The sequence below is a fragment of the Eleutherodactylus coqui genome, chromosome 4, assembly GCF_035609145.1.
Source record: "Eleutherodactylus coqui strain aEleCoq1 chromosome 4, aEleCoq1.hap1, whole genome shotgun sequence".
Lineage (NCBI taxonomy): Eukaryota > Metazoa > Chordata > Amphibia > Anura > Eleutherodactylidae > Eleutherodactylus > Eleutherodactylus coqui.
In genome coordinates, this window is record NC_089840.1 from 39,107,397 (window position 1) to 39,122,504 (window position 15,108).

At 46.5% G+C, this 15,108-nt stretch overlaps 1 protein-coding gene across 1 annotated transcript; it reads right to left on the reverse strand.

Annotated features, from left to right (window-relative positions):
* Positions 1-2,967: 2,967 nt before the first annotated feature.
* On the reverse strand, positions 2,968-15,103 carry LOC136625250 (protein FAM162A-like). Its single transcript, XM_066599300.1, has 5 exons — positions 14,949-15,103; positions 13,336-13,440; positions 9,469-9,574; positions 8,581-8,689; positions 2,968-3,635 (listed from the first exon to the last, which is right to left on the reverse strand). The coding sequence occupies exons 1-5, from the start codon at positions 14,992-14,994 to the stop codon at positions 3,558-3,560; spliced, it is 444 nt and encodes a 147-aa protein (XP_066455397.1). The 5' UTR covers positions 14,995-15,103; the 3' UTR covers positions 2,968-3,557.
* Between the last annotated feature and the right edge of the window lie 5 nt (positions 15,104-15,108).

The window sequence follows — 15,108 nt, forward strand, 5'->3', positions numbered from 1 at the left end:
TTCATGGTAACCTGCAGCGTAAGACGTGGCTGCAGGATCAGCTTGTAGTCTGTAACTATGCATAGGTCTGCGTCACATCTGTGTACCCAACAAGAGAGAAGACAAAGTGTAAAGCCCCATTTACACAACGATTATCACTCAACAGTCGTTTAGACAATGGCGTATGAGCAATAATCGTTGTGTATAAATGTTACCACCATTCACTCTTCGGCTTAACGATGATTTTAAGGTGAGCCTAAAATCCATCATTCAGCCGGAAAGTAGATAGCAGGGACCGCACGCTGTGTTCTGTGCGGGAGCGCTGATTACATTGTATTCAGCTGACAGCCCCTATGAGAACATAGGAGCTGATTGCAGAGCCCAGACCACCTGCTGTGTTCTGCAAGCAGCTCCAGGAAGCCCATTTACATGCAAATGAAGCTAATAAAGTGCTAAAGGACATTAATGTCCATTAGTACTTTATGCAAAATCATCACTAGAACTGTCAACCTTTCAATAGTTTGAAAGATTGTCTTTGCATGTAAATGGGCCTTAACTAAGGCTGTATTTACACTGCCGCCAGCGACTTGAGCCCGAGGTTTGTCGGTGTGACTCACATTGCACAGACCACGGACACCGCACCTCTGCACGTTCTATTTGCACATGAGATTTGGATGAAAATTGGACATGCTGCAACTTCTCCGTCTCACAGCATCGCTGCAAGAGAAAAATCACCCATGGAAGTAGTCATTGCAAACAACAGGGTCTAGTTTCATGTGATTTCTGTGCGTCTAGCAACACACAAGACTTGCATGAGGATATCTGCTGTGTAAATATGACCTCAAGGTGCTGAAAACCTCTGTCATGGCAAAAGCTTTGATCAGTGGGGGTCCCGGACCCCGTGAACCGGCAGACATTTTTAAACCATTTAGTTACCCTGTAATAAAGACAGTTTGCAAAATTGCTTTCTTTTTTATCCTCTGGAGCAGTTAAAGCACGGCCCATTGTTCTCAGTGGTGAAAGGGTTAAGTCACCTCGCCCCAGGCGAAAGTAGGACTTTTTTTTTTTTGCTCTCATTTCCTGTGTGAGTCGCAGACGTGATTTCTTTCCATTATTACAAACCAGGAACTTTGGAAGGGAAAAAAAAACAACTACTTTTTGTTTTTAATTGAAAGATTAAAACCTTTTACTGAGAGAATCAAAGCACATAAACCATTTCTAGCGAGAAACCCAGCGAACAGGAATCTTCTGCAATCACCAGTAAATAAAAATCACTTCCATCTTGTGCCTCTCGTGCTTATTTCATGGTGGGGAGGGTGAACCAATATGGCAGCCATATGTGAGCATCATTTATTACACCTGCGTCCATAACTTGTCATCCCCATCCCTGTGAGACACCTAAGGGCACTGGCACATGGGCTCTCTTTAAAGGGATGGCTGAGCATCAGATATTGTCCTCAGCAAAGGTCATCACTAGAAGATCCTTGGGGGTCTGCCGCCCCCCCCCCCCTTATCAGCTAATTGTGGCAACTTGTTTATTGGTCCCATTCAAGTCAATTAAATTGAGCTAGTCTGAAAGGTACAGAGCTGCTCCCACTCTGACTCTTGTGAATCGCCGCACTATCAGCAGGTGGATCAGCAGATCGGTTGGGATCGTGAATGATGGACCCCAGCCAATCAACTATTGACCTATTCTGAGGATAGGTCATCAATAGTATTGCCCCTGGGAAACCCCTTTAATTATTTAATATAATCTTTAGAGAGATTGGAGCTTTGCTTTTGTAATACCAAGTTAAGGTCCTTTTACACACAACGATTTATCACTCAAAAGCCATCTTTTGAGCAATAATTGTTGCGTGTAAATGTGCCCATCTTTCAGTTTTCTGCCGAACAATGATTTTCAGTTTGGCATGAACGCCATAGTTCAGCAGAAGAGCTGATAAAGCCAGACCGCACTCTGTGCTCTTCCCGAGGGGCCCGGATAACATTGTCTCAGCTGTCAGCACCACAGCTAAACAAGAGGGAATGTATTCAGAGAACAGACCACCCCCTGTTCTCCGAATACAGCTCCCAGCAGCTCACATGCTACTAATAGGCATTAGTACAAATTAGTAGTTTATGCAAAATGATCGCTCAAAAGCCATCTTTTCAGTGATCATCTTTGTGTGTAAAAGGGCCTTTATAAATACCTTGATAAGCATGATACAACTGTAGCTGCCTGCAACCACCAATAGGGTGGTCACTTATTATTTTGAATGTATAAAGAGTATACAGTAAGCTCATGAGCTCCCTCTGCTGGTAGTTGCAGACAGAATTTTATCATTTCTCATGTATGCAGAGGTTTTGGAGCTCTGTATTGAAAAAAAAAAAAATGGATCTCAGGTCACAATACAGATCGATTAAGGCAGTGTTCCCATCTTTAATATTTGTGGCCACCTCTAGCTTCCTCATTGTGAGAAGATTTACTAGTTGCTTTCCTATAGAAATGAATGGAGAGGCGGCTGCACATCACCCTCTAGATTGGAATCTATGGAGATTACAAAAAAAAATGCCGTCACTTCCATAATCTCTATGGGGTTTGTATGGAGAAACGAAAAATGTTATTTATTGGTGGCCATTCAGTACTGTGCAGACGGGGTGGGGAAAACGCTGCAAAGTAAGATTGGTTTCAAATTGAGAAGGCTGTTTTGAAGGCGGATGCTGTTTTGAAGACAAAGGGCGGCCACACCAAATACGGATACAATTTAGATGTTACTTTTGTTCCGTCACTTTATTTTTGTCAACAAAATGCAAACTTTTAAAACTTTACAAATCATTCTTACTTTGCAGCATTTTTTCCGCACCTGCCTGACACTTTTGCGCAGTTACTGTTCATTTAAAGAATGCAGCGGACTGATGGTAATGGCTTACACATTATACATCACGCGGGATCAGAATGCCGTCCTACCACGGTTCCTCTAAAAAAAAAAAAAAATGAGGAAGTTGCCGCAGTGGTAAATGGTTCATTTATTTTGCACAAATGGTAATTATTGTCACACAAGAGCCCAGTGATAGCGGGGAGCAGCCAATCAGGAAAGGTCCTCCCCACTCACCCCAGATCACAGGCGAGGGGAGTCCAGGAATCGGAGGTCTTGCTGCTGGATGGAGGGTCCTGCTCCTGTCTGTGATGTAGAAGAAAAACTAAAACCACAGGAATTTCATACCTTGCAGATAACAGATTAAGCAGCGCCCCCATGTGAGGACCTTCCATACTGCAGCCTAGATCTCAGCTTCTTGAAGCCTAGTACTATAAAAGGAGTCGACTACAGGCCCGATTCATTCGTGGAGATGTACCTGTATAGGAGGTCAGGGCCTTCTGGTCACATTTGTAAAAAGGTACTAGATGCTTTGATCCCCTCTTTGTGCCCCCCCCCCCCCCCCCAAGCAGTGTACGCAGTACTATCACTCATGGTAAATACTTGGACCACAGCACAGGATGAGGCCATTGTCACATCTGGGGAATCAACGTCACTACGGCTACAATCTATATGCCACTGGAGGTCGAATCCCGTGTGTCCCCATCGCGCTCCGTGCTGCAGCTACTTCTCAGATTCAGCGTTTTGATGAGCTTTCCTCTCCAAGTTCCTCCTGGTCAAAGTTTCTTGCTGCTTGGCGGCCTGCAGAAGAAAGAAATGCAACTGGTTTCAGTATCACCAAATAACACAAGAAATTCTGATTATTTTTGGAAAATGCCTTTGTGATATTGGGCGTCTAGATGTACGTAGAAAGCTCTGCAGAACAGGTGAGTGTCCAGGACTCTACTGAGGATATAATCCTCCAGCAGCTCATCAATAGTGGATCCGCAGTGGTTCTGAAATGGACTCAGTTTGCCAGACCCACCGTTTGTAGGGTAGCAGCCCGGGTTGGTACTGCAGGCATAGCTCCTAGTGAATTCATTGCAACACCAGCCCAGGCCACTGCACAACAGACAGAGCTGCCGCCTCCTTCCAGCTCTGTCAGCAATGACAGCTGGCCCGATAGCTGATTGGTGGCGGTACCGGAACCCTGCTGATCAACTACTGATAACCTATCCTGATCATCAATAGTAAAGTCACAGAGAACCCCGATAATGTCAGATTAAAAGAATTATTTGTATTTGCATTGTTAATTGTAGGGAAACTTTAACCCCTTATCGGGACTTGTATAGTGCTTTCCCGGTGGCCGTTCACAGGACTTCTGGGGCTTCAGAAGAAGGCGGCTGCATCTTGTGTTCTGCAATCCCAAAACCCAAATTATTGCTAATGGTCTTGGGCATCGATCCAGGACCAATAAGATTGGTCACAGATCATGTGACCCTGCTGTTCAACTTCTAAGGCTCAATTCACATCAATGATTTCTGTCCTCGCGGCAGAGAACAGGAGTTGTTAAAATTCCCATTGATTTTAATAGTAGAGAAAAAAAATGAATAAAAAAAAAAAACACTTCCGTTCACACCAGTTTGCATCCAACCCCCTAAGTGTTGTATTTTTTTTTCCCTCCCCCACCCCCCCCCCAAAAAAAAATACTCGCAGTCTACCATGTTATTTCTTTCGTTCAAACTAAAGGAACCATGATGTAGCGGTAATTTCCGTATTTTTGTTTATTTACATCAAAGTCAATGGGAAGGAGATGCAGACAGAAGGATTTCTGTTTCTATGCGCCATTTATTCCTTTAGGCAGATGCCTGGTTTTTTTTATTGGCAAATGCAGAGTGTAATAGATGGATTTGTAGCAAACTGATGAAACGGAAACAAAAACTAAGATTTAAAAAGTACCTTTTTAATGGATCTGTCAAACTTTTTCTCTAAAAACACTTGGGCCACTCTCACACAACTCTAAGCAAAACGTTGCTATTTTGCTTTTGTTTTCAGCCGCAGCGGGTTTTATCACACCCCATCATTGGGATGGGTGAGGAGGTGCGCTAGACACGGCAAAGTAGAGCTTTCCAGCACCGTGATCGAGGAGTCTACGAGGCCTCATTGAAAATCAATTGGAGAGTTATACTGCAGTAAAAAACGGATGTGTGAGAGCGGCCCAAGAGGTTGCAGTGAATAGCGACCGCAGCATCTAACAAAAAAAAAAAAAATTATATATTATATAAATAACACACACACACACGGGACCGCAGTAATCCGAATGACCCACAGAATAAGATGGAATTATTTATTCTGCACCACAAAGAAAATAGCAGATTTGCTTATTTTTTTCTCTCCTCTGCCCCCTTCAAAAATGTGTCAGTAAATTATATGTACCCCAAAATGGTACCAACAAAAGCTATAACCTGTCAGAGCTGCTGGGGTTTTGGTTTTGCATCACCCTAAAGAAATAAGATCAAAGCTAATCAATACGTTACATATATGCCCAAAAAGGGCACCACTGACGGTGAAATCTGCCTGCAGAAAAAAAAGCAAAAAAACAAAAAAAAAAAGCTCTCAATCGGCTACATCGATGACAGAATAGAACGATCAATGTCTTTTGAAGGAGGTGAGGTTTAAAAAAAAAAAACAAAAACAAAAAAAAACTTCCTATTACTAAAAGCCCGTGCGATATAAAGGGGTTAACCTGAAAACGTGATAACAGGCATCTGTACCAGTCCTAGTTCTGCAGGGTATCAGTACTTTCTCAGAGGCGGCTGCAGGAAGTGACAGCCGGCACAGGGAAGGTTGTGATAAGCAGCCAGGGTGATACAAGGACAACACAGCCCATTGTGTGCCCCATAGCCTACCCAATACCTGCACAGGGGGCACAAGAACGGCACAGACTACAGCGCATCTCTACTGCGGACGTGTGACCTGTGTCCCTTCAGCGAGGAGCATCTGAGAACACGGAGCGACATCCAATATGACCGCAGCCGGACTCCAAAACTGAAAATCCACGCAGTTCTGCAGCAGCTCCTCCCCCTGTACTCACACAGCCTGCGAGAAGTATTTATCCGCAAGATGCATGGATCTTCTCTGGAAAAACTTTAGTTTCCTCCATGTGTAACTGACATAATGGCGCTGTTACACCATTCAAAAGCTGAGGTTTTTCAGTTTTTGTTTTTAATTATTGATAAACAATTTAATTTCTCTCTTTTAGCCAAATCTTGCCACTGATTTCTCTCCCTGTTCCACCGAAGCAATTCTCTTTAAACTTCGCATACATATTCAGTATTGTAGCCATGGATTCTGACTGCAAATATTAAAGCCCCGATGGTTTGTAACCCGCAGAGGACAGTATGGGACCAGGGTGGCTAAAGAACAGGTTACTAGCATTACACCCCACAACTCATTGTATAAGCCCTGCCCCTCTATATGGACCTTTTGGGGGGGGGGGGGGGTTACCCTTGTTAGTCCAACATTTGTGGGATCCAAATTAATTATTACGATATTAAAAATTCAGATATTATAAAGTGTGGTACAAGAAAAGATACCAGAAGTGAGGCCTAGATGAATGCTGTAGGGGCGCAGGACAAGGCGACTAGAAGACGGGGGGAAACTGCCGTGCAACAGGAAATACTAGAGAAAGCAAGGCAGAAGGGTCAGGACACTTATCACATGTGTATGAAGGGGTTAATATACGTGCCCATCGCCCTATTCATGAAATAGCCATTCAGTTCCCGTTGTCCCCTAATGGGCCAGAAGTCATTTTCTCAATTCATTCCTATGAGACTCTTCCTTGCGCCAAAGGAATTAAGAATAGGATTTCCGGTACACAGAGGACGCCGGAGGATCTGGCTGGTCACCGGGGAACGGAACCGAGCAGATCGCAAGTTCATTAACTGCACCATTATGTGCTACATGTAATTACACACGGAGGAAGCCATAAGATGTTCCCCTGCGGTGCTGCTTCGGAAAGATTGCAGTCACACATTGTGATCAAATCTCAGGTTTTTTTGCTGCAATTACCACAAACTTGCAACAAAATCCCAGGAAAACCACGGTGAAAAATATAAATGATGGTATTGATTATCCGATTAGACCACAATGCATGAAAGCATCCTAAAGTGACCGCCATGCAGCACAAGGCCTCCAGGGGAACTCGCTGCATAACTACTCATCCCCCTTCCTTTGGCAAACCAAGGCTCATATATGATGTGCAGCTTGGGGCAACTGGAACAAGGCATCAAATATGGTCAACCCCCCACCCCCACCCTCAGGAGTGGACCCTCTAGGGTTCCCCAAACATCTAACAGTCATTGCTTGTCTAGCTTAGGTCCCCTCCATCAGAACATTCCAGGTTTCCATACAGGATCCTCATCTATTAGCCGGAGTAGAGACTGGCAAAAACCAGCGCCTCTCATTGGAGGACCCAGCATGTCTATATACATAATGGACTTGTACTACTTAAATTCCCCTGTGGAGGCACTGCAGAGGAATTGAGCACTTGTTGCTGTTCTCCTGCATGTTACAGATTACTATTGCATAGCTCAGCATGGGGACACCCCCTAATCAGGAGTCCTTTAACAAAGAGGGACAAGAACCCCAGGAATGTTAAAGGGCACCCTCCAAACTAAACCAAAAACGATCAACTGCAGAAATGACTGAAATACCAGAGTCCCTTCCTCCCCCCTAAATCTGTAGTCTCCCGATAGAGAAGCCGCTTCCTGGATACATAAAGGAGCCAAAACCTCAGCTATTAATACACAACTCATCGACCCGGGACTCCCTGCCAAGCTCCGAGAACACAAGGCAGTGCAGTGGGCACAGCGCCAGGATGACAGAGATGGAGCCAGGCACCGCTGTCCTGTGCTCACCTGAGATAAAGTGGCTCTATAGACGCCCCCAATAACATGTATTCTAATGGGGAAAGGGATAGAAAAGGACTTGTTCTAATTACAACATGTAACCATCTGTGAGATTTTCCCACATCAGGAGATGCAGAAAGGAGTTTTTCCAGATCTGTGAGCGCATCCTGTGGGGATCATCTTCCCTGCATGTCCAGGGTTACTGATGACCAATGAGACAGACCAAATCCCCATAGATCCCAATACGGATACCTGCCCCATATTGGTCCCATGACCACCAGGAGCAGAAATCAGTGTGGAAACAATGCCGTAGTGAATGTTCACCAGCAGAATAGTGAGTGCAGCTCTGGAGTATAATACAGGATGTAACTCAGGATCAGTACAGGATATGTAATGTATGTACACAGTGACTCCACCAGCAGAATAGTGAGTATACTACATTACATATCCTGCAATAATCCTGACTCCACAAGCAGAACAACAAGTACAGCTCTGGAGAATAGGGGGATCTAATTTTGGATGAGTACCTGATAAGTAATGTCATGTATGTACAGTGACTTCCAGTAGCTCTTGAGTACAGCTCTGGGGGAGAGGGACTTAGTAAATATGGAGCACATGCTGTACACCAACATGTAACACTGACCCAACATGAAGGTAATTAACCTACCCATACAGAACACAGGAGACGATTACAGTGTATATTAGTTGTCTGGCCGGCTACCAGGGATGCTACATGTAACAGTAATTGCACCATCGGTGTCCAGCAAGTCCTAATATAATCCTCATCTCAGCACATTACATATTCATTACCACCATAGTAACCCGGGATTACACCCGAGACGGTGCCCGCTGCTAACCTTCTTCCCAGTTATGACCATCACGACGCAGCCCAAGATGGTCATAAGCATCATCAGCATCGAGAATTTGATTCGTGCTTTGTTCTTTGCAGCATCCAACGCCTGAAACCTGGAAGAGAACAGACATCATTTATACAGAGATGCCCTGGGTGGCAGATTGTATCTTTATGCCCCATCTATGCCAGCGCAGCCTTATACACATTGGGTTTAAATCACTTATCCTGCTCAAACAGCTGAGGCTTTGTCACAATGTATAAATGTAGACAATTCTCTGCAAGTTGAACCCAGCAGCAGAACAAACAATGTCGCCAATCCTGGCGGCCGGGCTTGTATCTACATGGACGCATTGTAGGAAACGCTTAGCTAAAGGGTTCGAGGCAGATTCTTGGACTAAGATATTGATGGCCCATCTTCCAGATATCTCATCAATATCATAAATCAATATTTAGGGGGCCACCACCAATCAGCTGTTGGAGGAGGCTGCGGCGCTCGTGTGAGCATGGCGGCCTCTTCTCAGACATGTGACATCACATTTATTGGCCTGGGAGCAGCTCAGTCCCATTCAACTAAATGGGATTGAGCTAAAATGAAATATAATATTATATCCAAGTGGCAGCCCCCCCACTGATCTGATCTTGATGACCTAACCTGAGGATGGATCATCAATATCTTGGAAAACCTCTTTAAAAACTTAAATTCACACAAAAATGGATGAGTCCTTTAAGTTCATAATTGAGGTGACTTCCAGCGCATTAAAGGGATTCCCTAGAATGGATAATCCCTTTAAAGAGACAGAGGCTTCTTCAGCAGCCCAGACCATTGTTTTTTGTAGTCTCCTAGAATGACGGTGTGCGGTGCCAATTCTCCATCACTTCTTATAATACTCACGTCACAAATTCAGGGATGTCGGAATCGTTCTTAAATTGTCCTCCCCAGACCAAAACCTTCCTCTCAAACTCGGTGGGTTTGTGTTGAGGAACTTTAAAGGGTGAACCTGCCGAATAAAGAAGGTGAGTGATAAAGAGGGAAATGGGGAGAAAGAAGTGGTGGTGTAGCTGGATTGGTCTACAGGCCTGCGAGCCTGACTTCTATACCAGGAGAGATCTTTAAACAAGTTATTAAACAGAATGTATGCAAGTACTTGGATGAACATGGAGTCATTAACCAGAGCCAGCATGGGTTTGTAACAAACAAGTCATGCCAGACTAATCTAATTTCCTTCTATGACAGAATCACTGACTATGTTGATCAGGGTAATGCGGTGGATATAGAATATCTTGACTTCAGTAAAGCATTTGACAAAGTATCTCATAACATACTTATTGAATAAAGGACCAAATATGGGATTGGCAAGGCAACTGTTAGGTGGATTCACAACTGGCTGAGTGACCGTACTCAGAGTGGTCATAAATGGCTGCACATCCAAGTGGAAGAATGTATCAAGTGGGATACCACAAGGCTCTGTCCTAGGCCCAGTGTTGTTCAACATTTTTATAAATGATCTGGAGGAAGGAATTGATGGGAATCTGATCAAATTTGCTGACGACACAAAGCTAGGAGGGATCGCAAACACCAGGGAAGAGAGAGAGTATTCAAAAAGATCTAGAAAAGCTTGCAGTGTGCGGCGACTAACAGATCCTACATCTGGGCAAGAAAAATGAAAAAAAAGCACATATAGAATGGAAGGAACTGGGCTTAGCAGCAGCACATGCGAATAAGACTTGGGTATACTAATAGGTCATAGACGGAACATGAGTCAACAATGTGATGCAGCATCCAAAAAGGCAAACACAATTATGTCAGAGCCAGGAGCAGGAACTGAGCTCCCGCCCCCTCTCTGCCTCCTCTCCGCCCCTCTACGCCCCTCTGCACTATTTGCAATGAAAAGAGGCAGGACCCTTCCCCACCTCTCCCCATTGCAAATAGTGCAGAGGGGTGCAGAGGGGCGGAGAGGAGGCAGAGAGGGGGCGGGAGCTCAGTTCCAGCTCCTGGCTCTTCCATCCCCCCCCCTCCCCCTGCAGATGAGGAGGACGTATATCGGCTCGGCGTGAAAACCAAGCCGATATATGTTCGTGGGAATGCAGCCTAAGTGAATGAGAACTGAACGAGTGCGATTTAAACCAAACGATTTGTGAACGAGGCAACGATGATTTTTATGCCTGCCTAAAATGAACGATGAATGAACAGCGAACTATTTATCATTCATCGTTCATTCTCTAGCTGCGTTCAAACGAGCGAAAGTGAACGATGATCGCTTAGCGTACACAATAGTCGTTCCGCGTAAAAGTGTCAAGGGTGGACAATGCAGCCACACATGAACGTCCTCCAGTGTTCAATTAAGGCATTTCTTCTTTACTGGTTATATCACAACTTGCTGAGGTCACAAGAGGTTAAGTCATCATGCAGGACAGCGGGGGCCCACTGGTGCTTAAAGGGGTATTCCCAAATATCTCCTATCCCTAAAATAGGGAATAAAAGTCTGAAGGTGGGGGTCTGACCACTGAAACCCTCACTGATCCCAAAAACAGGGTTTCTGTGTCCCCCTCTCCTCCCATCGGCTCAGTGCACCCCCTGCAGTGAGGAGAAGAACAAACGGAGTGACAATTGCATATGCATTGGACCACTGGAGATGCTGAGTACAAGCCGTTCCCATCAGCCCCACTGAGATGCATGGAGAGGCGGCCGCACATGCTCAACTGTTCCATTCAATATCCTCCTATCTGCAGGGAGAGCAGCGATCATGTAGTGAAGGAGGACACGGGAGCCCTCTTCTCAGGATCAGGGGGATCTCAGCTGTGAGACCCCCACCTATCAGAATTGTATCCCTGATCCAATGGACAGGGATAAAAGTCAATTTTGGGAATACCCCTTTAGTAAGCAAGCTAAATATACTATAAGTTTCATAACCGCCATAAACACAGAAGTGTAAAACACCGTGCAGAGGAGGAGGGAAGGGATAAGGATTCCTACACAACCCAGTCATTGGGGTGCGTTCACACATGGCGGATGTACTACGCAGTATCCACAGTGGAAACATCTGCAGCAAAACTTCAGGCAGGTCGGTGATCCGGAGATTATTCCGATTGCCAGATTGGAGTCAGAAAGAATTTTTTTTTCCCTTAAAGGGTGAAAATTCTCTTCTACCTCATTAGGATTTTTATGCCTTCCTCTGGATCAACATTGGGGGGTAACATGCTGAACTGGATGGCCAGGAGTCTTTTCGGCCTTGCATATGATGAATTTGCATGATTTGGTACAGATCCCCAGCAGACTTCAATTGAAAAAGGTGAAATCTGCCACATGTGAACTAAGCTACAATCATATTGTAATTACTGTGTGCGCACGGAGACTTAAAGGGGTTGTCCCGCGAAAGCAAGTGGGGTTATACACTTCTGTATGGCCATATTAATGCACTTTGTAATATACATCGTGCATTAAATATCGGCCATACAGAAGTTATATACTTACCCCCTCCGGTGTTGGCGTCCTCGTGTCCATGGCGCAGACCGAAGCCTTCTTCTGCCTGGATTAGATGTGCTTGCGCAGTCTGCCCTCTTCTGTCCCCCTCCGGCATGCTCGTGCCGCAGAGGTCTTCTGCGCATGCGCAGAAGACCTGTGCGGCGCGAGCACGCCGGAGCGGCCCCTTCAGCAGGACAGAAGAAGCAGACTGCGCAAGCGTGTCTAATCCAGGCAGAAGATGGCTTCGGTCGGCGCCATGGAGACGAGGACGCCAACACCGGAGGGGGTAAGTATATAACTTCTGTATGGCCAATATTTAATGCATGATGTACATTACAAAGTGCATTAATATGGCCATACCGAAGTGCTGAACCCCACTTGATTTTGCGGGACAACCCCTTTAAAGGATTATCTTACTAAAGACATCAAAGGCAATACACATCTGATCACTGGGGGTCCAACAACTGTACCCCAAGAATGGCGTCCTCCAATGTACTGTGTGAATGGAGCGGTGGTGTGTGGACACAACCACCTCTCCATGTGCTTCTATGGGACTGAGGGAGACGGATGCGCTTGGCTATCTCAATAGATCATGGAGCGTTTGGAAGGAGGCGTTCTTGGGATCATTGAGAATCCCAGCGGTCAGACATTTATCTCCAGTCCTGCGGGTAGGGGTTAAGTGTCTTTAAGGAGGCGTTCACACATCACTGATTTGCTGCAGTTTTTGGTGTAGATTTCAGCCTTTCATTTGAATTCAAATTAAAGGGGTGGCATCTGCTGCAGAGCTGCACCCAAAGCAGATCAGTGATGTGTGAACGCACCCCAACAGGAGCCCGTCACACCTATAAGCACCATGATATAGGCTACGGTGCCCGCAGGCCAGGTGCCAAGGAGTCTGGGACTGTACTGCTTATATTTACTTGTCACCCCTGGAAGTCAGCGCTCGGTCTATGAATGCGCCCCTTTCTTCAGGCAGGGCGGCGCACACTGATCCCTACGTCAGTGTACACAGGCATTGACTGAAGATGAGTCACGTTCAAAGACCAGGTGCCGACATCCAGGGGTGAAAGTGCGGGAACATGGAGACTGGTAAATATAAGCAGTACAGTCCCAGACTCCTTGGCACCTGGCCTGTGGGCACCATAGCCTGGTTTATGAGCTTAAAGGATGTGACCGGTTCCCTACAATGGGAAAACCCCTTTAATAACCCCAACGAGAGCAGCAGCAGCGCTGTCACTGACGTACAGACCGCCTACTGAGGGTCGGCCCACTAGGACGGCGATGCTCACGTCTCACCTTCATTCTTGGACTTGGTGACCTCCGGTTTACTGCACTGCCATCTCTTGCTTGCCAGAGACTGCGGGATGGGAACCGCTGATCCCCTGATCGCCGCTGACCTTCCTGGGAAAAAAAAAAAGCATACAATAATGACTCCCACGGCCATATGCATAAAACGCTGCGCGGATCATACAGTGTTTTACCGCCGTGTGAGCCGGCTATCACTTCGTATCTCCCACACACGGTCCTGCGCAAAGCGACTTTTTTTTAACTCCTTGCTCTCTCATAGTGGCCTCTGCTGATCTCAAGAACGTGTCCCCCTCTTCCTGCTTTTCTTCCCGCAGTTATGTCAGAACGACCGGAGCGCTGCTGAGCACGTGGGGTGGGCACGCCAATCATTTCAATAGGGCTGACAGAAACATCGAAGCACTTGCAGCTCGGCTATGGCCTCACGCACACGGGCGGATTTGAATTGCGCAATCCGCGATCGGCAAGCGCGTGGGAGATCCGCTGGTCATGTCGTCCATAGGAAAGCATAGGGCGTCCTCGGCTCCGTGCACATGTGGATCCGATTTGCGGATTCTGCATGCGGAGAACAGATTGCAGTATGCTACATTTTAGCGCGGATTCCGTGCAGACTGGCTCTACTGATCCCTACAGAAGCGGTGGAGCTGCAATCACATTGTGAACGCATTGCGAATTTGTAGAGGAAGACTCCTCAGGTTGCTTAGAGACGAGGCAGGGAGGGGGGGGGGGGGGGGGAGGGCACCATTGGGCTTGCGATTGTTTTCCTCGCAGACTATCCTATCCGCTGTGCATCTGCGTACATCCGCATGGAAAAACGATCGCCTGCAAACGTGTTAAATTACTTTCCGCAATGAATCGCAGGTCTTCCGCGGCGGTTATCCCCCTCTGCCGTGTGGGAGGCCCATCGAAGGTGACTGGAGCACCAATGTACTTGGACAAGCAGCGCCCGCGATTAGTACATGATCCCTGCATAGGGAGTAGCTTGTCTTCGTTCAACCGCTCTAATGTCCCCGAGACAAGCAGGACCCCAACAGGGCGACCCGGACCCCAACGCATATCCGGGTTATCTGTAGTTCTCCCACAGTTATTACACTGGTGACACCTATAGAGCCTACAGGAGCGGCCATGTCTTCTAGGGGTACGGTCTGTATATTACGGGACTGCAGAGAATTACTGAGGGGGGGGGGGGCAGTTCACAGATTACAAGAGGTAAACAACTCCAGACGGTTGCTATGGGTAACAGCGCTGCTCTATCTGCACAGGAGATTATACTATATATAATTACACACATATGGGAAGATTTATGACACTTTCTAAACACACCTGTCTGTTGCCCATAGCAACCAATCACAGCGCAGCTTTCATTTTGCAAGCAGACTGAGGAATGACAGCTGAGCTCTGATTGGTTGCTCTAGCTGCAAGGACAGATTCTCTTTTAGACAGTTCCATAACTCCCGCGCGCTCCTCCTACCTCCTCCAGCAGCAGCTATTATATCACCACATTATAATAGAGGTCGGCAGTAACAGCGCCCCCTTAGGACCACTGCCGCGCGATAGATAACGCTGTGGCCCTACAGGGCTCCGCGAGTCACATGGCCACTCACCAGCCAATAGGCACACGCCGCTCCGCCTGATCAGCGCTCCCAACATCCTTAGACGAACTCAATGTCAGACTGCGGGGTAACGTCACTGCTCTCTGGCGCCGCCCAGCGAGGAACAGTCATTACAACGTCATCGGGAACCGCAGCAGAAGCCAATATAAAA

Bases quoted from the DNA above. Each gene is read 5' to 3' on its own strand.
- LOC136625250 (XM_066599300.1), bottom strand. From the start codon at position 14,994: ATGTTGGGAGCGCTGATCAGGCGGAGCGGCGTGTGCCTATTGGCTG. The intron at 13,441-14,948 runs GTGAGTGGCCAT...TTTTTTTCCCAG, and splicing joins CGGCGTGTGCCTATTGGCTG to GAAGGTCAGCGGCGATCAGG. The intron at 8,690-9,468 runs GTGAGTATTATA...GTTCTCTTCCAG, and splicing joins GACATCCCTGAATTTGTGAC to GTTTCAGGCGTTGGATGCTG.